The sequence below is a fragment of the Danio rerio genome, chromosome 7 (genome assembly GCF_049306965.1).
Source record: "Danio rerio strain Tuebingen ecotype United States chromosome 7, GRCz12tu, whole genome shotgun sequence".
In the NCBI taxonomy this organism is placed as follows: Eukaryota; Metazoa; Chordata; class Actinopteri; order Cypriniformes; family Danionidae; genus Danio; species Danio rerio.
Genome location: NC_133182.1, coordinates 2,675,001 through 2,700,761, shown reverse-complemented (window position 1 = coordinate 2,700,761; position 25,761 = coordinate 2,675,001). Strand labels below are relative to the sequence as shown.

General features: G+C 38.6%; 1 protein-coding gene across 1 annotated transcript; it reads left to right on the top strand.

Annotated features, from left to right (window-relative positions):
* Positions 1-5,607: 5,607 nt before the first annotated feature.
* LOC137496084 (putative C-type lectin domain family 20 member A) lies at positions 5,608-22,102 on the top strand. The gene is made up of 6 exons (XM_068222458.2): positions 5,608-5,772; positions 9,402-9,440; positions 13,537-13,896; positions 16,908-17,255; positions 21,302-21,393; positions 21,463-22,102. The coding sequence occupies exons 2-6, from the start codon at positions 9,404-9,406 to the stop codon at positions 21,637-21,639; spliced, it is 1,014 nt and encodes a 337-aa protein (XP_068078559.2). The 5' UTR covers positions 5,608-5,772; positions 9,402-9,403; the 3' UTR covers positions 21,640-22,102.
* The last annotated feature ends 3,659 nt before the right edge of the window (positions 22,103-25,761 follow it).

Here is a 25,761-nt window from a genome sequence, read left to right as displayed (position 1 = left end):
AAAGTGAGTCCATTGCCAATGAGAAACAGCTTTTACACACACACATATATATATATATATATATATATATATATATATATATATATATATATATATATATATATATATATCAAGTGTTGAGGTTTTCCCAATCACATGATCATATGTTCTAAAGCAGGACTCTTGAGGTTTTTGAAAGGAACAGTGAGTGTATCAAAGAACTGCGTCACCAATGCGTTCAGGTAAGGTTATGCAATACAGTCAATACTGTACTATACACAGTGTGTTTTACAGTAAACTACTCTATAAACCTGGAGTTCATTAGTACTGTACATACAGTAGATATACAGTACTGTACAGCATTTACATACACTGTGTCTAATTACTTTCAGAGAGTCATGAAGTTGGAGGCCAATCAAGTATCACATGGTATTACATATGACGAGGCTGAGGATGTTGCAGTGGGAGAAACATAATAGGCCAAAGGGCCACAGTTACCGTGCCGGGCTATAGAAGATATCAAGTGTGATGTGGATGACAACATGTGACAAAATGCTGAGGCCGGGCAGAATAGAAGATTACTTTGTTTTTGTTGTTTTTATTATAATTGCTGTGCTTTTTCTGTGTGTGTATATTACAGTGATATCCTTTAGCAAATAAAGTCTGTACTGCAGCAATTCTGTGTCTGTATTTTTTTAATTTCTTTTACACAAACTGTACATTGTATAAAGCTACTCTAAGATGGTTGTTCATTTTTTGTATTGGATTTCTGCAGCAAAGGAAGCCAAAAGCCTGCATTTACTAAACCCAACAAAACTACAATGTAGAGAGGTTTCAGATATAAGAGCAGAACTGACACCTAAAATAATGCAGTTTCTGTAATGTCAGCTGATGATAGTGTTTTTATTGTCAGTGTGTTCTGATTGACTGAATGCTTCTGCTGGAAGAGAACATGTGTTTGTTTTGAATCATTATTTTATTTTGGAACAAGTTTGCAGTGTTATGTTAGACATTGTGTATTGTGTTCGTTTATTGTATTTTGATCATTAGTTTAGAGGTTTAGTTTAAAATGTGTGATTTTGAGCATGAAATTAACTGTTTTGCCAATTGTGTGTGTTAGGTTTGTTGCTGCGTTAAGAGTTTAACTAACTTGTTAAATGTATTGAAAAAAGAATGTCATAACCATTGTAAAAAACTGTAACATAATTATTTGAAATTGGATTTATTTTGTATTGAAAAAATACAAGACACAAAAATGGAGGCTTAATTTATGCTGCCATACCTGTTATATGTTGAGATGAGACTGCACATATCTCAGATGTGCTTTTCCTGATTGTGAAAAGCATGTACAATGTGTTTATTCCTCATCCTGCTTTATATGAGGAAAGATGGTGGGCTAATATTTTAAGACGTTTTTTTTTTTATTTATAATGTCCAACATGACACAACACTACAGGAATTTAAAGTAATAGTGTTTTTAAACCATACAATACTAGCGTGTAGTAAACTATAGATTATAGTTACTCTGTTATTGAATGCTGCAGCATACTGTAGTACAGGGATCCCGCAACTTGTTCCTGGAGGGCCGGTGTCCTGCAGATTTTAGCTCCAACCCTAATCAAACACACCTGAACAAGCTGATCAAAGTCTTACTAGCCATACTTGAAACACCCAGGCAGGTGTGTTGAGGCAAGTTGGAGCTAAACCCTGCAGGGACACTGGCCCTCCAGGAATGAGATTGGTGACCCCTGCTGTAGTATAGTGAACTGCTAAACTGTAACACATACTGCAGTAAACTGATGTATTGTAGTATACTTGGCTTATAGTTGTAGAAAACTATAGTATTGGGCCATTTATGTAATTGTTCTTTCACCACAGCAAATACAGTTCACAAACACTCATAGATGTATATATTAGATGTCGCCTGCGAAGGCTTATTTGAGTTACTGTTGCCTTTCTATCAGCTGGAACCAGTCTGGCCATTCTCCTCTGGCCTCAACAACAAGGCATTTGCGCCCACAGAACTGCCGCTCACTGGATATATCCCCTTTGTCGGAGCATTCTCTGTAAAGCCTAGAGATGGTTGTGCGTGAAAATCCCAGTAGATCAGCAGTTTCTGAAATACTCAGAGCAGCCCGTCTGGCAGCAACAACCATGCCACTTTCAAAGTCTCTTAAATCCCCTTTCTCCCCCATTCTGATGCTCACTTTGAACTGCAGCAGATCGTCTTGACCATGCGTTGAGCTGCTGCCATCTGATTTGCTGAATTCGCGTTAACAAGTTGTACAGGATCTTAGAAAGTAGCCGGTGAGTGTATATCCTTTAAGTTAAATACAGTATCTGATCTCCAGGTCAGTTTTTCTAACTGAGGTTAGTTCATTTCACATGATTTATGAGCAATTCATGCAAATCCTCGGGCTGTTTTAAAGATGCAAAATGTGTCAGTTTATGAGTACACACGGCCACTGATTTCCATCCGGACTTCAGCAGTGCATTTATATCATGACAGAGCATGAAAATATTAAGTAAATGACCTATTTCAGATTTAATTTAATTCAGAATTATTTGTATAGTGCATTTTACAATAATCATTACTCCAAAGCAGCTATACACTGCAAAAAATATGAGTTTCCTACCTGGAATTTTTGCCTTGTTTCTACTCCAAATATCTGAAAATGCTTTTTCTAGAGAAGTAAGAATATTGTCTTGTTTTCAGAAATAATAATATACAAATAAGTGAGTTTTTTTTCCATAAAACAAGCAAAATAATATGCCTATGGGGGAAGTAAAATAATCAAAGTTTTCACTTTTAAATAACAGCATTTCAAGAGTTCCCACTTAGATATGCTTGGCACTTATAGCAGGTTTGGCATGCTGTCCCGGGAGAGAACCCTGAGCTCGGAGATATTTGAGCCCAGGGCTCCCGCCCAGTCTAGAAGCATATCAGGAGAACCGAGATCAGGTAGGTCTCGATCGCTCCCCCTTTAGAAGGGAAGAAATGAAAGAGATGGGGTGGAAAGGGGGGATTCTTCCAAAAATAAGATAATGTGCAATAAGGAGAAAGTGATCCATTTATAATAAGCTAGGATCATTCTGATTGGATTATTACTGATTACGGATGAGTGGCCAGCGGTGCACAATCATATCACGTGCTCCTCTCGAAATTAGTTTATAAAACTTCACTTTGCTGACAATACTGATCAATCCACAGAGTTTGTAATGTAGTCAAATGTTTACTAAGAGCAGCCGTTTAGAGCTCATTTGTGGTTAATGATGTCAGATTTTACAGCTATTTTAGAATGGATGTTCGAACGGTCTTTTACGGAAAAAATCCGTAATGTCTGTGTTTGTGTGAACCACGCCTTTTTTTTATAGGACATATATATATATATATATATATATATATATATATATATATATATATACACACACACACACCGGTAAAGCCGTTCAGGAAATTTCGTGGATATTTACCGGTTTTACTATGTGAAAGGGGCTTTAGTTTATATGCACATTTGTAAATACAGCATTTAAACCTTATAATGTGAGGCGAATAACTACAGAAAGGTTCACTTTTAGAGAATAAAGAACTCCTTTTATTAGGCTGGCTGCAGGCCTGATATACAGTAGAAGTCTGAATTATTTTATTATTTCTTTTTTTTTATTTCTCAACTGATGTTTAACAGCAAGGAAATGTTCAGTTTGTCTGATAATTGTTCTTCTGGAGAAAATCTTGTTTGTTTTATTTTAGTTAGAATAAAGCAGTTATTAATTAAAAAAAAAACATTTTAAGGTCAATATTATTTGCCCCTTTAAGCTATATTTGTTTTCTCGATAGTCTACAGAACAAACCATCATTATACAACAACTTGTCTAATTACCCTAATTACCCTAGTGAAGCCTTTAAATGTGACTAAGCTGTATAGAAGTGTCTTGAAGAATATCTAGTCTAATATTATTTACTGTCATCATGACAAAGATAAAATAAATCAGTTATTAGAGATGAGTTATTAACACTATTATGATTAGAAATGTGTTTAATAAAAATAAATGCTCTCTGTTAAACACAAATTGGGGGAAAAAATAAACAGGGGGGCGAATAATTCTGACTTCAACTGTATATCGCAGCAAAACAAAATATCGCAATGTCAGCATTTTTCAGTATCGTGGAGCCTAATATAAAGCATATTAATGCAAGTAAATGCTCGAACTTTCAGATGTGTGGAGAAAAATCTGACATTTAAGTTTTAAGTTTAACTCTGCAGTTTAACAAAGTGACTTTTATTGAGACGTGTTCAGTTGTTTGAAATGAATATATTGTAAAATATCCAAAAATCTAAAGGCCAGCTTATGTTTATTATATTCATAAGTAATACTCATTTATATAAACATTAATAGTTATGATAGTCAGGACCTTAGCCAGGGGATTCGAAAGACCCACTGACTAAGTACAGAGTTTGCCATTTTTGACAGTATATCCATCATAAATTGTGAAAATAGCCAATAAAAGGCTGGTGGGGATTACTTTTATTATTTAAATGGACAAATTCTGACTGAGGAAATGAGCTGGCCTGTTTGTTATTCGCATATAGGCTACAGCTTTTAATTTAAAACAAGTTTTAACAAATTGCCGTTTTTTTGTTTGTGGTTTATGATCGATGATAATAAATTAGCAATTAAAAATAGTTGTTCATATTTCTAAAATTCTAATCTCATTAAATTATATGTGAAGCTGTAATACGTTAGTGTAAATGCACATTTGTAAATAGGCATACAGTATTTGAACCTCATATTTTGAGGTGAATAACTACAGAAAGGTCCACTTTTAGAGAATAAAGAACCCCTTTTAATAGGCTGGCTACAGTCCTGATACTGTATATGTTATCCATAAAGCTTAGTTGTTTCTTTGCACAAATTGTCAAGCGACTCTTGTGTAAATTACAGCACAAACAACAGCTGATACGCTTAAAAAGGACTCTCTCTGCTATTTTACTAAAACATACGATAGTTTAAGCACATCTGGCTGATCAGTTTCCAAAAACATGTAAATATTAATCTGGAAAATACAATATTCTTGTAAACTTGATCAAATATGTGAGCCTGAAGCACTAAACCAGTCATGTTTTATGTGGGAATATCCAAAAATACAAAAAAAAAAAAAAAATGTATCTTCCATTGAGACTTTTTGTAAATCAAATAATTAAATTAATCATTAAATCTAAACTTATTTATTTGATTCATAATATGCATTGATTAGGATGTTATTTGTTCAACTTTAAAGGTGATTTTTCTCAATATTTAGATTTTTTTAACCCTCAGATTCCAGATTTTCAGTTGTATCTCAGCCAAATAATGTCTTAACAATCCATATACAATGGAAAGGTTGTTTATTCAGCATTCAGATGATGTATGGATCTCAATATCAAACAATATGAAAGAAAATGGACTCTTATGACTGGTTTGTGTGTAGTTTTATTAGCAAATCAGCATTGCATACTTAGCAAAACACTATTTTAATAGTGAATAGAGCAGCCAAATAAACACTGAAATCCTAAAAGAATGGACTTTGTTACAAGCTGCCTGAATCAATCACGCTTGCATTGTGCACCGAGTGATTAATGCTGAAATGTCAAATAGTCAAAGCATGTAGAAAGCTGGATTTTCATACAGATCAGCTCAGCTACTGCCGATTTTCATGCTGTCATCTTATTAAAGATCCTTATGCTGCCGCAAAGTCTGGATGGAAATCAGTTTGAGTCTTTCCACAGATCAGGAGGCTTTAATATATCGCAGGTAACAAATCTAATGTTTATTTTAAATATTAGAACATGTGTAACATATATAACTTCAGCAAGACATGTTGTAGAGCATAGTTCAGATATTGATTAGTTGGTTTCCAATATATATGTGTGTGTTTAAATTCTGCTCTAATGTCTTATTTATTGTGTGTATTTGTGTTAATTTTTCATAGTTGTAAATATTGATAGATTATATTCGACAAGTAAATATGGTCACACTTTAGATCACAATTCATGGTATTAACACGGCATTATCTAACACTAGCAGCTTATTAAACTACTGATTAGCTGTGTATTATTATGTTTATTAATAGTTAGTAAAGCAGTGGTTGGGTTTAGGTAGGATTAGAGATGCAGAATAAGATCGTACATATAACTGAACTAATGAACAGTTTGTATTTAAGTCTTTCTTCCTGTGGCGCTTTTGCAATGTAGGTTGTGTCAAAGCAGCTTGACATAGATGAAGTTCTTAATAACTATCTTAATAATAGGCAGGTAGTTAGTAGCATGTGACCTAAAGTGTTACGAAATTGTATTTATTAGCTATGTCTGTGTGAATTTCCTTCAGTTTGGTGGGGAATTTGTGTTTGTTTTCAGCATTAAAAAAAAAAAGAAAGTGTATTATTTCTGAAAGTTTCAATAATAAAAGTTCACTGGAAAATAGCGCTGCACAAAATATGGTTTCAGCATTGATATCACAGTGTGCAAATCTATAATAGTCACATCGAACTGTTATATTTAACCAAGAACCACTGTTCAAACCCCTCATTTGTTGAGTCATGCGACCTCGATAAGGTGGGAGATTTTTCATTTGAATGTGTTTTTAATACTTCTGACTAAGATTGCAGGCAAATTTAAACTATTTGTGTATAGAAATGAGGTTACAACATAAAAAAATGATGAATCGTTTTTAATTTAGTGGGGAAAAATTAATTATATCAAAATAAAGGTTTTTTTATGTTATATGTGTGCGTACTGTCTATTAATTTTGTAAATATAAATACATTCATGCATACATATATTTAAGAATGTTTATTTATATGTATATATAAAATGTGTGTATATGATACAAAATAAATGTACATTTAAATATATGGGTAAAAATGTTTTGAATAGTTTAGTTTCCATATATGTACTGTATGTCATTATATATATATATATATATATATATATATATATATATATATATATATATATATATATATAAACAAAACACACATATAACAAAAAATAACTTTTATTTTGGATGTGATTGATTGCAATAATCTTTTCCCAACGTTAGTTTAGGGGCGGTAAATTGGCTGTATGCTTGTGTGTGTAAATGAGTGTGTACAGGTGTTTACCAGTACTGGGTTGCAGATGGAAGGGCATCCACTGCGTAAAACATATGCTGGATTAAGTTGGTGGTTCATTCCGCTGTGGCAACCCCTGAAAAAAAGGGACTAAGCCAAAGGAAAATAACTGAAGACTATACAGTGTTATTTTAGATTCGATAATTGATCCTTTCTGTTCCTGAATCCTGTCAGACTCCACCAAAAACCCTGAAGCGCTGCTTCTTTCATTCCTCTGTTTTTTTCTGTTCTGTTGTTTTCATCTGTGCTTTAGTTTATTTGATTTCTTTTATTTTATGCAGATGCTCTCTCGTACAAAATCATCCCAATCAGATGTAGCATCATGAATTCTATCCAAAATAATGGCGTTTACATACTGCAGAAAATCAAACTATGGCAATGTCAGTTGTGTCCAAATGCTGGGCTTATTTCATGGAACTGGTGTTGCTGTTTTTAAAGAGTTTATGGTTTGATGCACTTTAATTGTTACCAGAAAGATGATGTAAATTGATGTGTTTTGCTTGATGTAGTGATACAAATAGGATTAACTGATTACAGTTTTTCTTGTTTGCTTTGACCTGGTTAAAGAAACTAGGGTCCACTTAATTTTCATGATCACTATCCCAGCAGAGCAGAAGGCAGGTCTTGCAAATGTATCAACCCTTTTTCTTTGGGTTGACACATTTCCCCAACATTTTTCAAAACGGTTAACACAAATGTCAGTCAAGCCGTCCAAACTCCATTGTTTTAGCCTTGGTAACCAAACAGAAACCATCTATCCCTAACCATTAGACATTACCAAGATCAGTATGTATTCACTGAAGCACCGGTTTGACATTCTTTCACACAAATTTTCATTTAGCAATCAATCTGCAAACATTGAAAACGGTGGAAGGTCTGTGTTGTTCTGTGCCAGCATGGATGGACGAGGTCAATAGTGGCTACGTTTCATACTCCCAATAGATTTGACTGTAGATTGGTTTACACGTGTTTTCCCTAATATTCACAGTATTCTATTACTTTTGTGGGGTTTTTTTGTACAGTATTTAAGTTTTCTGCCACAGTTTGCATTGCACAGTAAGCATTTCTTATTCTGGATCCAATTCATTGCAAAAAGATAAATTTGACAGCCCAAATAGAAAGACAACAAACGGCATTGGCAATACACTACAATGTCAAGCAATGGTGCACTGCTTCAAACTGAGCTCTGTATTTTGTATTTTGTTGTGCATTGTGTAATGATTAATTGAAAGACCTCATATACTTGTTTGCAAGTTGTGTTGTTTGAAGGTAAAACTAGCTTTTGTTGCATATTTTAAATGTTTTGACACAGTATGTGCGTTTTGCGAGCAAAATGTGTCATTTTGACCATGAGTGCTGCTGTTTAGGCCTGTGTGTTAACTGTTTTAAAAATGTGGAGTTTCAGTTGACGGCTGCATCAAAGCAATAAAGAAAAACTGATTAACTCAAGATAAATGTGCAGCCTCGTAATACTCAAAATATTTGTTTTAATTCAAATTTACAGTCAAACCTAAAATTAATTACATCCTGGGGTGTGATTTTATTTTGGACTTGACTGTAACTTTCACTTTAAAAGTCAACCCAGGCTCATTGTGGAAACGTAGCCCCGCGGACCGTAAACCGTCCGTCCAACTTACTGGCTGAGCGACTGAACAGCCGGCCAATCGGCCGCCCCAGCCGTCCTCCTCTTTCTCCTCCTTCCCTAAACCTAAGTAAAGATTTGCTAAAGCCATCCAGGAAAAAAAGCAAAAGCGCTGTCCGATTTTTGACTCGTTTTCAGATCTCGCCGCGTTCTCACCATTATTTTTTGGATTCTGTTTTTCATCTTACCTGATTTCTGGAACTGCTCTTCCCTGGACTCGATCCCGCTCATCCCCGTGGCCAGCTCCTCCAGGCCTCCGCTCCGCCGACGTAACACTGCGAGTTAAGCGAACAAACTGGTTGCAGCAGGAAAGCCCTCCACACGAAGGCAAGCCGTCAGCCGGCGAGCGCAAAGAGGAGCGGCGTCACACCGCCCCGCAGCGTTCACTCGAAAAAAAAACAAAACTCCAGCCACATAAATTGCAATCTCCAGAAACGTCAGCGGGGCTACGTTTCCAGAATGAGCTTGGGTTGTTAAAAGTGCTTCAGATTTACAATAATATGCTTTTATTTTCCATTCCATCTAATGTTTCAAACCTGCTACCATTTATTTATAATATATATATTTTTATTGCTTTAACTGTCTCCCCTCTCCCATTTAACTCTATTATTGAACAAACCTGATCGACAGAAATGATCCAGAGAGCCGTTCATCTGCTTCTTCTAATAGGTAAGTCTTCGACTGAAGCAAACATTCTCTGTTTGATAATGACTTACAGTCTTATCAGGAGCCACGTTTCGTTTTCTAATTTTTACATTTAATCTTAAGTCATATTTATGCTCATTTAAGATAACACTCCCTTCATCCAGAGCAGGTTTATTGTGTTTGGTTCACTTTCTGAATACACATTTCCGGATTATTTACTCTTCCCCACTTGTCACCAAAGATGCTTATTTCTCCAGCAACTGAGAGAAAACAGACTCCACTCCAAGATTATAAAATCTCACAAATGTCTTGTGTGTCTCCCAGCTCTCAAGCTGTAGAGATATGAGCTGCCGTGAGGCCGTGTCGGCTGTACGATTGAGTTTGCCCAGAAATGAACGGCGTGCATCGTCTTTTAGCCGGTCTTTTTTATAGGCTGATATACGCTACCGCAGCCATGCTGTTGTGATGTGCCAATACAACAGGGGTTTGGTCCGATGAGCAACAACAACAGACTGTGCAGCAATGACCAGGCTCGATCCCATCCCCAGAGCAGGTGGAGCAGATCAAGATGGGTAGTGGGCCGGTAGAGGAGCTGCCTTTCAAACCCATTGCTAGATGATCTGCACCATCATGTTCGACTGTTTTTTTTTCACCACCGATGACTCCTGGGTATAGGCCAATAAAGTGTTACCGAATAGGCCTGCCTGGAATATGGGTGCACGAAAAAGGTAAACTTTGTCAGCATGCTGCATTTCTACCAGGGTAAGCCAATCGTGGCATTCCTGGACCACTGTGTAGCCCTTGTGCTAATCGTGGCATTCCTGGACCACTGTGTAGCCTTTGTTTAACTGTGCACTGTGCAGTTCTGTAACTGTTCACTGTGTAGCCCCAGGACACGGCCGGCCACCTTGGTGGTCATGAGAGCAGAGTCGGTCACCGTCAAAGCTCATGCATTAGTTGGGGGAAGAACCGCCCTTGTGCAGCTCAGTCAGTGCTTGCGGTGGGACCGTGGTGCAGGACAAAAGTGGCATGGCTGGTGGGGTGGGCTCTGGCCATGAAAGACACCAATAACCCACCCAGGATTCTGGAATGGTGCTCCCCACCTGGGGATTAACCTGATACCAGCTGGATGCCGCGCCATCGAGGGAAGTGAGGGCAGATGCGCAGAGAAAAATGCCCTCCAAACCTGTGTGAGCTCACTGTGTGCACCCGGGAAGAAGGGGGCTGGGGGCTGGGATGTATTTATCTCTGATATCAGCCCCCACGTTGCACTAATCTAGTCAGTCTGGCGGCGGGACTCGGAGACAGGCTATCTTCAAGCCTGCCGCCAAAGCAGCCTGCGAAAGCACAGCCATCATATCCGACCGCAAATCTGTGACTGCATTTGCACCCTGGAGGGTGGTAGCAGGCCCATCCGTTACCTGAACAAGACAACTCACGATGCCACAATGGGCGTCTGATCTCTTATGTCGTTGAGTACAGTAAGCACAGCCGTCCCCTGTGGATGAACCACCACAAATGCTCAAGGCTTGGATAGGGCATTCTTTGGAGGAGTGGGGCTTCTGTGGGCCCGGAGGCAATGAATAAGCCCCCAATGTAATCCTCAGAAATGCCCAAGTTCTTGGTTGCACTTCTGCACAGACATGTCCTCATAATGAGAGCATGATCTGTCTGCCAGCACGGTATCCACATGCTGGACCCTCAACATGTGATGCAGTACCTGTGGCCATCATCTGGAGATAGGAACCACCGCATCCAGAAACGCAGAAGCACGTTGCTCTTCAAGAGGAAATCAATTGCTCTTTTGGAAGTACCTGGTGAAATGCCTAGGGATGAGAGAATCACCCAGCTCAACTGCTGCTGTCTGCATCATCACCTGCCCTAGAAACCTGCAGCTTGATCTCTGGATTCAGCTCAGCGGATGTCGTCTCTTCAGTCGTGTGAGGCTTCAGAAGCATTAAGTCTGGCTTGTCTGGCTGGCTAGTTAAAGAACTAACACGAGATGTAATTCATCAAGTAACTTTCTCTAACACTGCTGAAAACCACTGAACTTCACTACATGGAGACAAATGCTGCATGTTTTTTCCTCAGAAACTTCATAGTTTTCGATTGAACACATCTTTTTGAAGAATCCCCCTGTTGCGTAGCGGATACACCGTGCTACGGACATAAGGATAAGGATGTTCGTCTATTAAGAGGGGTCACCCGGAGTCCCCTTTCCTGCTCCCCAATCACACACACAGGCAAAGTTGTCAAAGATTTATGAAACATAAAAATTTCCAATGTCAAAACAAGGAAACAAAAGGACAAACAAAACAAGGTACGCTACCTAATATTGGATTTCTTAGCTAAACCTAAAGTAAAGTTCTGTAAATAAAACAACAATTCTACCCTCCAGTAACAAAAGAAAAAGGGCCTTCCCTTATATCATTCAGCAGTAAATAAACCTTTAGGAGCAAAAAATGGGACTCCAGGTGACCTCTTTTAATAGACGGTCATCCTTATCCTTATGTGCGTAGCGCAGTGCATCAGCTACGTAACATAATTGGTCATCCGGGATTTGAACCAGAGACCTCTCCACCACTATTCCTCCCCTTCTCCTGGTAGGACGGCCATTTGGCATTTCTGTGCTCGTGAGAGTTTCCTTCAGTTTCCCCCCACCATCCAAAGACATACAGCACAAGTAAATTAACTACTTCAAAGTAGCATCTTAAGACAAGCTCTTAGGCCCCGTTTACACTAATGCGTTTTAGTTTGAAAACGCATAAGTTTCGCTACGGTTCCGCCAACCGTCCACACTACGCCGGTGTTCTCGAGCGCCGAAAACGGAGCATTTCGAAAACGCTGAAGAGGCCGTTTTCATTCTGAAACGCTGCTGCTCCGTCTCAGTGTGGATGATGGAAAACAGAGACATCTGAAAACGGAGGCAGGGCTGCAGACATTCGCCTCTCTGATTGGGGCATTTCCTCAATATTAAGTAGCCTAACACACACAGTTCAGTCCTGCATTTTCTCCTTGTAAGTTCAGACTTCGCAAGTTTGATCAAGGCTGCAGTCTGTTCTTCTCAGTTTGATATGGAAAAGCAGACTATACCGAGGACACGGGTAAATCTTCAAAGGGAACAGTGTACTTTATAACTTCATTCACATCACCCTGCCTACGTTGTTTCACTTTCTCAACAATAAAATGAAACCATGATATAAGGAAGTGCCTATTTTCATTTTAATATTAGCAACTTAGACAGCAGAAATGTTGAGGCGTCGTGCTGCATATATGAGCGTCATCTTCACTGTGTGGATATTTATAACTAAACGGAGCCGATAACAACTGCCTCCTTTCAATTTCAGCGAAAATACGAAACATCCCCTCTCTTTTGCTGAATATCAGTTTTAATAATCGATAATGGCCATTATAAAAGTATAACATACAATAAGTTTATACATTATAGGAAATAAAGGCAAGCGATCAGTCAATATACAGAATGTAGGCTACGTGCTTACATTAATCATTAACTTATCTTTGCGCTCAGCCAAAACACGTTACCTGAGAACAAGTAATAGATTCCAATGACCAAAGTCAGGGAATATGTCGTTAGATAAAGACAACAAGATGAATGAAATATCCCATTTGATAAATATAGTGAGATTAGATCCAGCGGGAGATGCTTGATGAGAAGTCCGACTAGCACAGCTCTCATCTGGGTAGATGGCCTGCAGCGCTTGCCAAAGAGTGTGTGTGTGTGGTCATGTGATGTGCGTTTTCAGCATTTTTGGTGTGGACAGAGAGCAGTTCAGAAACGCTGGGTAAAACGCGAGTGTGGACGCGGATCGTTTTCATTCTAAAACGCCGTTTTAAAATTAAAACGCACTAGTGTAAACGGGGCCTTAGTCAGCTATATTGCAACTCAGCACGTTCACAAGCAGGGGAGTTCTCGAGACCTACCTGAGCTTAAACTCCCTTCTCGCCCTTCAAACTAATGCCAAACACACATTATTCAATCATAGTGTGAACTCTTTGAAAAAAGGAAAGAAAAGAACATCAAGAAAGACAAGGGGGAGAGTAAATAATGAATTTTTTACTCTGGAAGTGAGCTAATGCTTTAACCCCGTGTTGTCGACAGGACTTTCCTCTGCAATCTCGAGTGAATTCATCCTCATCAATGAAGTGAAGAGCTGGACTGAAGCTCAGGCTTTCTGCAAGGAGTTTCATGTGGATCTGCCCACGGTTCAGATGGATAAGGACAGGCTTGAGATCCAGAAGGCCTCGAGTGCAGTGAACAGTGTGAAGGCCTGGGTGGGTCTGTACGGCGGCATCTGTGAGTGGCGCTGGTCATATGACAATGAGGATCTGCAGTTCTCAGTCTGGGCTCCGACTGAAGACCCGAGCTCCACAACACAGAGTGCGTGCGCAGTGATCGGAAACACTGGATTCTGGTACGCCAAGGACTGCACACAGACGAAACCCTTCTTCTGCTACAATGGTACCACACTTTTAGGTTGCATTGTGTTGAGTTTTCTTTGAATATATTTAAAATTGTTATTGGTTTTATTATTTGCGAATAGCCAAAAAAATGGCACTTATCAGTAAACAAGACTGAAATGTAGTCTTTATGCATGTCTGGGCCCCCTGCAAGCGTTTCTGCTTGTGAGCATTGGTTAAGGGTGGTCGAATTGTGGGTTTATCCACAACTTCAAGGCTCTGGAGCAGGGGTCACCAATCTCGGCCCTGGAAGGCCGGTGTCCCTGCAGGGTTTAGCTCCAACTTGCCTCAACGCACCTGCCTGGATGTTTCAATTAAACCTAGTAAGAGCTTGATTAGCTTGTTCAGGTGTGTTTGATTAGGGTTGGAGCTAAAATCTGCAGGACACCGGAACTCCAGGAACAAGTTTGGTGACCACTGCTCTGGAGGATCTTACACCTTGAGGTTTGCAGGACTCCAGAGGCACCAGCAGCTTTAGATATCTGCTTTGTAAGGGCAACATAGCATCTGCTTTTTAAACATGAAATGAGATTGTCTAGCGGAAGCTTTGCTCATTGTCCATACACAAATCTTTCTGTGCTCTGAATCAGCCACAAATCAGTATCATGACCACTGTAGTATTTGGAATTGGACATTTTGTGGATAAAGGACTATGGGATAGATCACTCTCCCTTGTTGGCAGGTCAAAACTCAGTCAACAACACTGCAATTCAGTTCATGTCTATTTCTGTAGCGATTTTACAATGTAGATTGCGTCAAAGCAGCTTAATATAGAAGTTCTTGTAAACTGAAACAGTGTCAGTCCAGTTTTCACAGTTGAGGTTCAGTGTAGTTCAGCTCAGTGTGTTTTAATATTCACTGCTGAAAGTCCAATCACTGAAGAGCAAATCCATCAAAGCGCAGCTACACATGTCCTAGACCAGGGGTCACCAATCTTGGTCCTGGAGGGCCGGTGTCCCTGCAGGGTTTAGCTCCAACTTGCCTCAGCACACCTGCCTGGGTGTTTCAAGTATACCTAGTAGGACCTTCATTAGCCTGTTCAGGTGTGTTTGATTACGGTTGGAGCAAAAATCTGCAGGACACCGGCCCTCCAGGAACAAGTTTTTAGCCACAGCCATGTCACACTGCAGCCCACGACTGGTTACTCACTGAAGCTAAGCAGGGCAGAGCCTGGTCAGTACCTGGATGGGAGACCACTAGGGAACACTAGGTTGCTGTTGGAAGTGGTGTCAGTGAGGCCAGCAGGGGGCGCTCAACATGTAGTCTGTGTGAGTCCTAATGCCCCAGTAAAAGTGAAGGGGACACTACACTGTCAGTGGGTGCCGTCTTTCGGATGAGAGGTTAAACCGAGGTCCTGACTCTCTGTGGTCATTAATAATCCCACAGCACTTCTCGTGAAAGAGCAGGGGTGTAACCCCAGTGTCCTGGCCAAAGTCCCTCTATCGGCCCTTATGATCATGGCCTCCCAATCATCCCCTTCCACCGAATTGGCTCTATCACTGTCTCTCCACTCCACCAATAGCTGGTGTGTGGTGAGCGCGCTGGCGCCGTTGTCCTGTGGCTGCCGTCGCATCATCCAAGTGGATGCTGCACACTGGTGGTGGTGTGGAGAGACCCCCCCTCATGATTGTGAAGCGCTTTGGGTGTATGGCCATACACAATAAATGCGCTATATAAATACACATTACATTACAAGTTTGGTGACCACTGTCCTAGACCATGCAAGCCAGTGACGACAGTAGCAAGGAACAAGCTTCACCAATTGACCAAAGGAAAAGAAAAAAAACTGGAGAGAAACCAGGCTCAGTTGGGCACGACCAATTATCCCATGGCTAAACTTTTTGTGCAGAGCTGCAGTCTAGGCGCCGGAGGCTGGAGAAACACACGCTTTGATGACTTTACTGTAGGTTGAAGCATGTAATGGGCATGGATAAATACATTTAAATGCAATATTTAACAACTTACGTCAACCTCAGTATTACTGAATATAAGTGAAACACTACAGCTCAGTGGATTGCCATTTTAGCATCTGAATAATCTATTTTACCATATAATGTAAAGTGGGAATACCCATTAGCAGCTTCAAGACACAAAGTCGATGCTAGTGTGAATGCAGTGTTAAAATCTGCTTCATACTACCATGATAATAAGCGTTTAATACTTTAGATGATCCAGGACTCCCATAGGATAATAAAGACCACAACTTCCATGATTCCACACTAAGGGCGTACTCACACTATGTACAGTTGCCTTGAACCAGGCCAAAGCACACTTTTCCCCCCTCCCGTCTCCCCCGACGGCCCACACTCACATTGCACTCGCACCCAAGCACGATTAAGTCATCGATGATGTGCTGTTCAGTAAGAAGTGCTTTCGCTCCGCACAGTGGACATTTCTTTAGTTATATCGTTTAAGTGGTTTGATATGCGGTGACACGCAGTCAGATATTTCATTAAAAAGATCAGCCAATTTTGACGCTCATAAACAATCATCAAGCCCTCGTGCTGCAGGAATTTGGAGGTTTGCTGAAGGTGCAGCTGTCGTGCAGTGAGGGGTTTGCGTCTTTAATAATCTACGACAGTTTGCATTCATTGAACCGTAAGAATGATTAATAAATCCATATCAAACAGTCCCATAAAAGTCACAACTTGTCTTTAGTTTCGGGCTTAGGTGCGCTTTGCACTCACACTACAAGTGCACCGCTTCAAAGCCCAAGTGTACTGCACTCTGGCACACCTCTTCCAGCTGGGCCAGGGCCGGCCAACTGAACCGCACCTGAGCCAGATTCAGAGCACTCACACTTTTTAAACGATCCGGCAAATGAGCCTGGGCACGGTTCGGATAGCATAGTGTGAGTACGCCCTAAGTCACACCCTCATCAAACTATGCATTTGTTTGTTGTGAATACACGCCCTCTAGTGGAGAAAATTACATAGTGTGTGTGTGTGTGTGTGTGTGTGTGTGTTTACCTTGTGGTTTCTCTTTTCTGACTAAAACATTCAATCCTTGCAGGAGATCAGTTCGGCAGCAAGTTTAATTTCATAATTTTCAAGATGAGCTGGCGAGATGCTCAGAGTTTCTGCAGGAAGCGCTACATTGATCTGGCCTCCATCAGTGATGTAAATGACAACACCGCCGTCCTTCATGTCATCACATCTATATTCAAAGAGGATGAAGCCTGGATCGGCCTGAGCAAGAACCAGTGGCTGTGGTCGGACCAGAGCAGTGTGTCCTGGCCCTCTTTGGGATGGGCTTCAGGAGAGCCTAATAACGGAGGCGGGGATGAAACGTGTGGATATGCATTCCAGAATGGACTGCTCGGCGATAGAGACTGCGAACAACTCCTTCCGTTCTTTTGCTGTGAGTCTCACTTTGATTTAAGCCTTATGGTACTTTTACATCAGACTGATGGATGAATTGTCAAGTGTGAGTGATTTACATGTTTAGTCAATGCACAGATGTGATTAGACATCCTGCGGCGCACATGACTCATCGCAAATTGATTATTTTGGCCGTTTGCTTAACGTGATTCGCGTGAATTGCTTGAAAAACTTCTGACATTTGCTCCGCATAAACTAATCAGGAGATTGCTCTAGTAGGAACGTGACTATGATGTAGCACCTGTTGTTGATTTCCCGAGGGGAAATCGACACCAGACAATAGCTTATCAAACTGGGCTTGGCTCAGTCTGAAGCACCCCTGAAAGCCTCCCTCATCTAGGCACAGTGTCTGGAGGAGCTAATGAACTCCCAAAACTAGGTGCACCTATGAATGACCCAGAGAAGGCGCCAAATGAACCTACGCTGTTTATCAGCCTTCCTAAAGCACATATTGCACAGCTATTGTCAATAAAAAACCATCTCAGCCATTTAGCAACAAAACTGGAATCACCGGGCAAACAGAAGCCCCTCCCATGACACAAATCTGCATCTATAACGGCCCATTCACACGGGGGTCAGCGTCAACGCTTCCTATTCACTTTGAATGGGTGACGTCAAGTGTTGCTGAACTGAATTATGGGTCCATCTGCACTGCTTTAGTGGCGTTGCTCACTGCAAAACTTGGGAATTTCTCAAATTTTCAAGCATCAATGAAAGTGTCAACTAATCAGATCGCTTTATGCAAATACACCAGCTCAGACAGTAGCCGATTGCTGATTAATTTCATTGGCTGACGCTGCTTTGATGATCGCGTCAGCTCCAATCAGGAGTTGAAGGTCAGGCCAGAGTGAACACCCGGGGTTGGGGTGGGGGAGAAGCGTGTGCTCCCTATGGCCAGTCCACCCCTGGCTCCAACTTTAGACACACCCACTGTCAAGCGTTGACGCTAAAGCCCCGTGTGAATCGGACATAAATCATTTTGACGTGTGAATGAAGTTAGTAAACTCAAAATGTTCACGCATCTGATTCCAATAGTGCGATCTATTCGTGCAAGCTCCAGCTGGTGTGAGCATCCCATGAGACTGCCAACGATATAGGCTGCATTTCATTATAATGCTGTATAAATAAATTAAATATGCAGTAAAATATGCCACTTCAGCTTGGTTCTGATTGGCTGAAGGTGTGGTGTTATTTTCAGAAAAACACACAGTAATGATGGGAAGTTCGGACCATTTTACTGACTCTGACCTTTGAGTCTCGTTTATCGAAATGAACGAATCTTTTTTCGAGTCATTCCGCTCGTTTTGTTCAATTTTCCAAACTAATATTAAAATGTAACGAGATGCTTCCAAACACAACTACACCAAACGTTGATCCCACTACAAGCAACTCATAACTAGAATGATACTATACTAAGGAAGAAAAGATAGTCATTGGTTGTTTACCTGCTGTTTTGTTTGTGATTAGCTCAGCTCATCTCTTCTGGCAGGTCTTCAAATTTGAGTCGTTTGTTCACCTGACACTGACAGTCCCATATAAGCTAACGAGTGCATACACTCTGGCTGGAAACACAAGCATTAGTTCCAACCCAGGCTCATTCTAAAACTTTAGTCCCGTGGACGATTTCTAAAGACTGAAATGTGTCCCGGGAGGTACGTATTTGTCCATTTTTTGTTTTAGCGAATCTGCGCGAGGCCACTATACTTTTTCGCATCTCAAACGTCTCTCGCGAATGCCCTTCACGCCCGCGCTGTTCTTGCGTAAACCCACTGTAGTGACAGTCTGTCTAACTGACTGAATGATTGACTGGGCGACCGGCCAATCGGCCGACCCACCTTTCTCCTCCTTCCCTAAACCCAACCAGTTTTACCGATTGACCCACCCGCCCGCTTCCCTAAACCCAAGCAACGATTTACAAAAGCTGTCCAGAAAAAGAAAAGCCCTCGTCTGATTTTTACCACGTTATCGGATTTCACCACATTCTCACCATGTTGTTCACTCGTTCAATAATGTTTGGACTCGTTTGGATTCTGTTTTTGTCTTACCTGATTTCTGGAACCGCTTTTCCCCGGACTCAAACCTGGTCGTCGTCGTCATCGTGGTCAGCTCCTCTCTGCATCTCAACTCTGCTGACGTACACGACGAGCTAACTGGACAAACTGGTTGCGTCGGGAAAGCTCTCCACTTGGAGTAAAGCGGTCAGCCGGCGAGTGCAAAAAGGAACGACATCATACCACCCCATAGCGTTCGCTTAAATAAATGAAATGCAACCATACGTACCTACGGCTACATAAATCCCAGTCTCCAAAAACGTCCACAGGACTATGTTTTCAGAATGAGCTTGGGTTGATTAGTTCACCTTTCTAGTCTTCTGGTTTTTGAGTCGTTTGTTCATCACGTGACAGCATGTGAAGAGAAATGACTGAAAACCAAAGACTCAACAAATTAATGGATCAAATCTTTTTTTCTAGCTCTAAATACATATGACTGGCTTCTGTCTTTCACATGATGAACAATCAACTCAAATCCGATAAAAGAGTCCAAAATTGAACTGATCTCGTCCACCTCCACCTGCATTCAATGAACACATCACTCCCTGATGGGGAGTTCTTCTCAAGTCGCATAAAAGATTTGTTCAAAATAAACAAACCATTCAAGAACGACCCATCACTAACGCACGGCGAAAGTAGTTCCAGCAAGTTTTGAGTGCATTATGGCTCCATAACACTATACTGAATAATTTCAGTTACTCAACAGCTACTGTTTCGGAAAAAGATTCTGGTCAAAGTTTCTATGTCAAAGTTTTAAAAAAAATGACAAAGTCTGAGATCTTGATGAGCATAGGCTAGCATACAGTTTAAATCAGCCTGATCTCACAAGAAAACGTAAGTAATTTTTATGAATTCATATGAGTTCAGTCGTACGAAATTGTAAGATTTTTAAAAAGGACGTGTGGCACCTTAATCCAACCATCATTGGAAGATAAGCAAATAGTACTAAATTGTACGAATTACATCATACAAATTCATATGAATTAGCCACTAAATCAAAAAGTTACCAATTGCCGTAAAATTGTGTCGTTAAAATACACTTCTTTATCTTAATACTCCACCCAAATTTACACAATAGCACACCTCCCTTAGCTTTTCCACTAATAGGATCTCAAATCTGTCAGGTGCCCACCACCAATAGAATCTCAGGGTCTTTCAGGGGTCTTACCCATGTCCAGTTAAGTGATAACTCAGCCAAAAAACAATGCTCAACAATATATCTTGTTCACTGTCGACTGAGCTGTCAACTGTAAGTTCAGCTGAAGTTCACGGGTACTCATATTTTTTAGCTGTCATTACAAATGAGTGTGGGCGCACGTGCAGGTGTGCCTTATCATGTGTTACAGAGCAGAACGCAGGTGCCCTGATGGCCTTGTTTGCATAAATCTACCCTCATTGTGACATTAATGCTGCTCTTCTAATTTCTCTTCTCATCTCTGACTGCATTTTCACAGTGTGACTTTTTTATTTACCAAAGCACCTGATAATAATGCCACAGGTACGGGTAATAATACAACAATAATACTGCAATTACTCAAATAAGCATATAAATGAGAGTAATAGATTCATCAGAAATTCATCAAGACACAATGATGAACAACAGTCATCAACTACAACAGTCAAAAATCACATCAAAACTCAACAGAAAAACAAATCTTTTCAATTTTGATGGTCACTATATCACATTTTTGACTAGTTATTTATTTGATATGTTGCATTACTTACCTGGGCTGTGCTAATGGATGATGGTATCATGTCTCGACTATAGGTAGAGATATCGCCTAAAGCTGAGGTCTATGGTGAGAAACAATCCACTTTTTTGGAAAAGGCTCATTTTACAGTCTGCCTAGAGTTTAACTGTTGAGTTTTACCATTATTTAATTCATTCTGACAATCTCAGCACTTTTAGCGTAGCATAAATAATTGAATCATTAGATCATTAATATAGATCATTAATGTCTGTGTTTGTTCACAGTTAAGCGTGTGAAAGCTCAGGTTGTGCGACTGGCAGTGAAATCCTCTGCTCTTCTGGATGAATCCGCAATGAAGTTAGCCATAGAGAAGAAGGTGAGAAGATCCTTTCAGGTGAGTCTGAACACCAGCAGAGCTTTACTGAAGATATAATCTGATCTGCAGATGAGAATGATCCTCTCGAATCTGGAGACGGACCCTGCATTCAGCATAACATGGAGAGCCCAGACTGATGGCAAGACCTTCCAGCCACTGGAAAATGATGCTCCAAACACCACAACAGTCTGTAAACAAGAACCAGATTCTCCTATCGGTGATCCTCCTGCTTTTCAGGACGTATGAAGATTCCTGTTAGTATACAAGAATGCAAATATTAGTCTGGAATATTTAGACTCTTTACTAAAGCTAAATTAAATAAGGAAATATGGAGACTACCAGTGAAAAATGTAGAACTGTGTGATTCTGCTTATCAATCCTGCATTTACTTAATCTAAAAATGTGTAAATTTGTTTACTATTTAAAATAGCTCTCCTGTTTGACTACATTTAAAACTGTAATTTATTCATCATATTAAAGGTGAGTTTTCAGCATCATCGCTCCAGTCACATGATCCTTCAGAAATCAGTCTAATATACTGATTTGATGATCAAGGAATGCCTTTTATTATAGTGAAAACAACTGAGGCTATGTATATTAAGCTTTCATAAGAACAGCATTTATCTGAAATTTAAATCTTATGGGACTTCATAAATCATCTCTTTTGGTCAATTTAATCCATCCATATTAAAATAAAAGTTTTATATTTGATCATTTGAATCAACTTTTATTTATATTGCACCTTACTACAAACAAGGCTGACCAAAGTGCTTCACACAAGTAAAAGTATCAGCAAGAAGTGTCAGTGCTATGCATTTAAAGCCAATTTAAACAAGTGGGTCTTGAGCTTGGCTTTAATAAGTGGCAGGTCAGTGAGACGAAGCTCAGTAGGAAGGCTATTCCAGAGTTTTTCCAGAAATTTCTTGACTAATTTATATACAATTGCAGTCAGAATTATTCGCCCCCCTTTGATTTATTTATTTATTTATTTATTTATTTATTTATTTATTTAGTTAGTTCGTTATTTTTAATATTTCCCAAATGATGTTTAACAGAGCAAGGAAATGTTCACAGTGTGTCTGATAATATTTTATCTTCTGGAGAAAGTCTTATTTGTTTTATTTCAGCTACAGTAAAAGCAATTTTTATTTTGTTATGAACCATTTAAGGTCAATATTATTCGCCCCTTTAAGCTATTTTTTCCCCGACTATCTACAGAATAGACCATCGTTATACAATAACTTGCCTAATTACCCTAACCTGCCTAGTTACCCTAATTACCCTAGTGAAGCCTTTAAATGTTACTTTAAGCTGTATAGAAGTGTCTTGAAGAAAATCTAGTCTAATATTATTTACTGTCATCATGACAAAGAGAAAATAAATCAGTTATTAGAGATGAGTTATTAACACTATTATGATTAGAAATGTGTTAAGGAAATCTGCTCTCCGTTAAACGGGGGCTAATAATATATATATAAAATATAATATATATATATACAACTGTTTTTAATTTCAGATAATTGATAATCTTTATCATTAAATATTAATAATTCATGATCCTTCATTAAATATTATAATATGCTGATTTGATGATGTTATTTGAGTAATGATGCTGAAAGTTTCTTTTGTTTCTGTTGTGATATTCTTTTTGAATCTCTCTCTCTCTCTCTCTCTCTCTCTCTCTTTATATATATATATATATATATATATATATATATATATATATATATATATATATATATTCCAACAACATTCAGAATATGTGTGCTACCCAAATTATGACTAAAATAAGTCTGAGAACGGGTTTCTCAAGCCAGGTGGCGCATTAGACCAGGGGCTCATCTCCTGTTTCCAAATTGCATCACAAACTGCTTGAGAAACTGTTCTACTTTGATAATCGGTGATGAAAATAAATGATGCTCAATAAGATATACTCGTGTTTACTAACTGTTTATTCAGTTAAACATGAACTGTAGGCCTACATAAGCTCCAAACAGCCATTTTTGATCACTTTAATCTGTCTAAAGTCGTAACTGAACTGAACAGAAATGGAGTTAAGAGATGTGGAGTATGCAGATATTAGTGGCATTACTGAAGTAAACACTGCCATCAAACTATTACCGTCATGTAGGACTTTACGACACCATACTTTTACGACAAGATCCACACACGCGGCTGTCAGTAAAGGACCGCACACACACACAACATACACAACACTTTCCCCAGTCCTCACTCCTCATTTGCATCTAATACACCAGTTTGTCACAGGGGCATGAATGAAATGTTCATGAGTGAATGTGAAACTGCCGAACTGCAGTTAAAGTCAGCCAAAATTACTGGAAACTCTTACATGAAAGCACTTCACATAAACACCTTAAATATATTATTGTCTATTAAGGCAAATAGACTACAGATGTCCATGTAAGTGTCGTCAGTCGTGTCTTTAAAGTAAGTGAAAGATCCAGAAGGGCATCCTGCTGATTTGATTCAGAAGGGGACTTTTTTGTCAGATGGCTCACCGGTCAGGTATACATCCGCGCTAAAATATCACGGTGAAAGTCACTATACGTAGCTTGCGTAGAATAGACCCAGCTCCCAACCCAACTTTGAGAATAGATTAACACCGATATATATATATATATATATATATATATATATATATATATATATATATATATATATATATATATATATATATATATTTTTTTTTTTTTTATTGAGCGTTAAAAGTCTCACGTTAACACAACACGTTAATTAAAAAAAAAATTAAATAAAATAAATATATATATATATATATATATATAGATATAGATATATATATATATATATATATATATATATATATATATATATATATATATATATATATATATATATATATAGATATATATATATATATTTTTTTTTTTTCCTAATGATCTTGGCCAAAAGTATGCCAATCAAATACTTTATTATTACTTTCTCTTTACTCAATAGTTGATTTAAATATATCACATGTATTCTCTTTCATTGAAATAAATGACTAAATCTTTACATTTTGTAGTGGTAGTAAAACTTTATTGTCCTTGACAGGAAATTTGTTATGGGCATCACCATATTGCTGCATAGATTTTATAAAAACAAACAATACAAAATACAGTAGTTACAATAATTATAATGCTAATTAAAATAGACTCTAGCTAAATAAAACCACTAAAACAGGTACAAAGGATTTCTTATATCAGTTCACTTCCTACACTTAGAGACTCTATATCTCCTATCAGAGGGAAGCAGTTCATAATGTGGAAACTAAAAGTGAGTTGGGTCATTCAGAATTCTTTCCACCTGATTGAGGACACAATTCTCAAATAAAACTTGAGGATTAAAATATTCATCGTGCACAAAAATGTCCCTTCCTGTCTTTAAGAGGTGAATCAGCTTAGACTTACTCTGTACAGACAGGTTGTCAAACCACACAGTGATCTAACAATGCTTTCAAGAACAGCTTTCTTAGATGAGGTATCACAGTGTGGTTTGGCAACCTGTCTGTACAGAGTAAATCTAAGCTGAAGCTCCTCTTAAAGATGATGGAAAATCCTTTTAGAATATTGAATAATATTTTTAGATCAAGCAAAAGAGGTGAAGATGATGTACAAGTCCTTGTTAACCTTGCTGTTTTTATTTTATTTATTTTTTTAAGTAAAATTTTAATACATGTATATATTTGTCTTCTTTTTCCTCATCATACTGTATACAGTGTAAACTTGATCAACATCGAAAATTAAACTAAAACAAATAAATGTTGTGTTTCTTTATTTTCCTTTTTTACCATAATAAATACATAATAATATGATTATCCGTGTTAAAATATGTGCACATTCAAAACAAACTGCTCGTTCTCATTCTGTTCAAAGCTGAAATATTATGACATTTATATTTGCATTTTGCTTTTGTCTCTCGCAGCTTTTAAAGCCTTTCAAAAAACGTGTTCCCAGTTGTCTATAAATGATTTTAATTAAAAGTTTGTCTTTTGGAAATCATTGTTGCATTAGGACAGTATTAATTTTCCAGCAGATAAAAGCTCATGCTAACCATCAAAGCATCTGGTTATACAGTAAACTGCAGATCTTTTTAGTTTGCAGTTGCATTAATAGATAAACATTTCTACCGTAGTTTGTTCTAATGCTATATATATATGCAATATATGTGTGTATATATATATATATATATATATATATATATATATATATATATATATATATATATATATATATATATATATATATATGTGTGTGTGTGTGTGTATATACACACACACACACACACACACACACATATATATATATATATATATATATATATATATATATATATATATATATATATATA

Bases quoted from the DNA above. Each gene is read 5' to 3' on its own strand.
- LOC137496084 (XM_068222458.2), top strand. From the start codon at position 9,404: ATGATCCAGAGAGCCGTTCATCTGCTTCTTCTAATAG. The intron at 13,897-16,907 runs GTACCACACTTT...CAATCCTTGCAG, and splicing joins ACCCTTCTTCTGCTACAATG to GAGATCAGTTCGGCAGCAAG. The intron at 21,394-21,462 runs GTGAGAAGATCC...TCTGATCTGCAG, and splicing joins AGTTAGCCATAGAGAAGAAG to ATGAGAATGATCCTCTCGAA.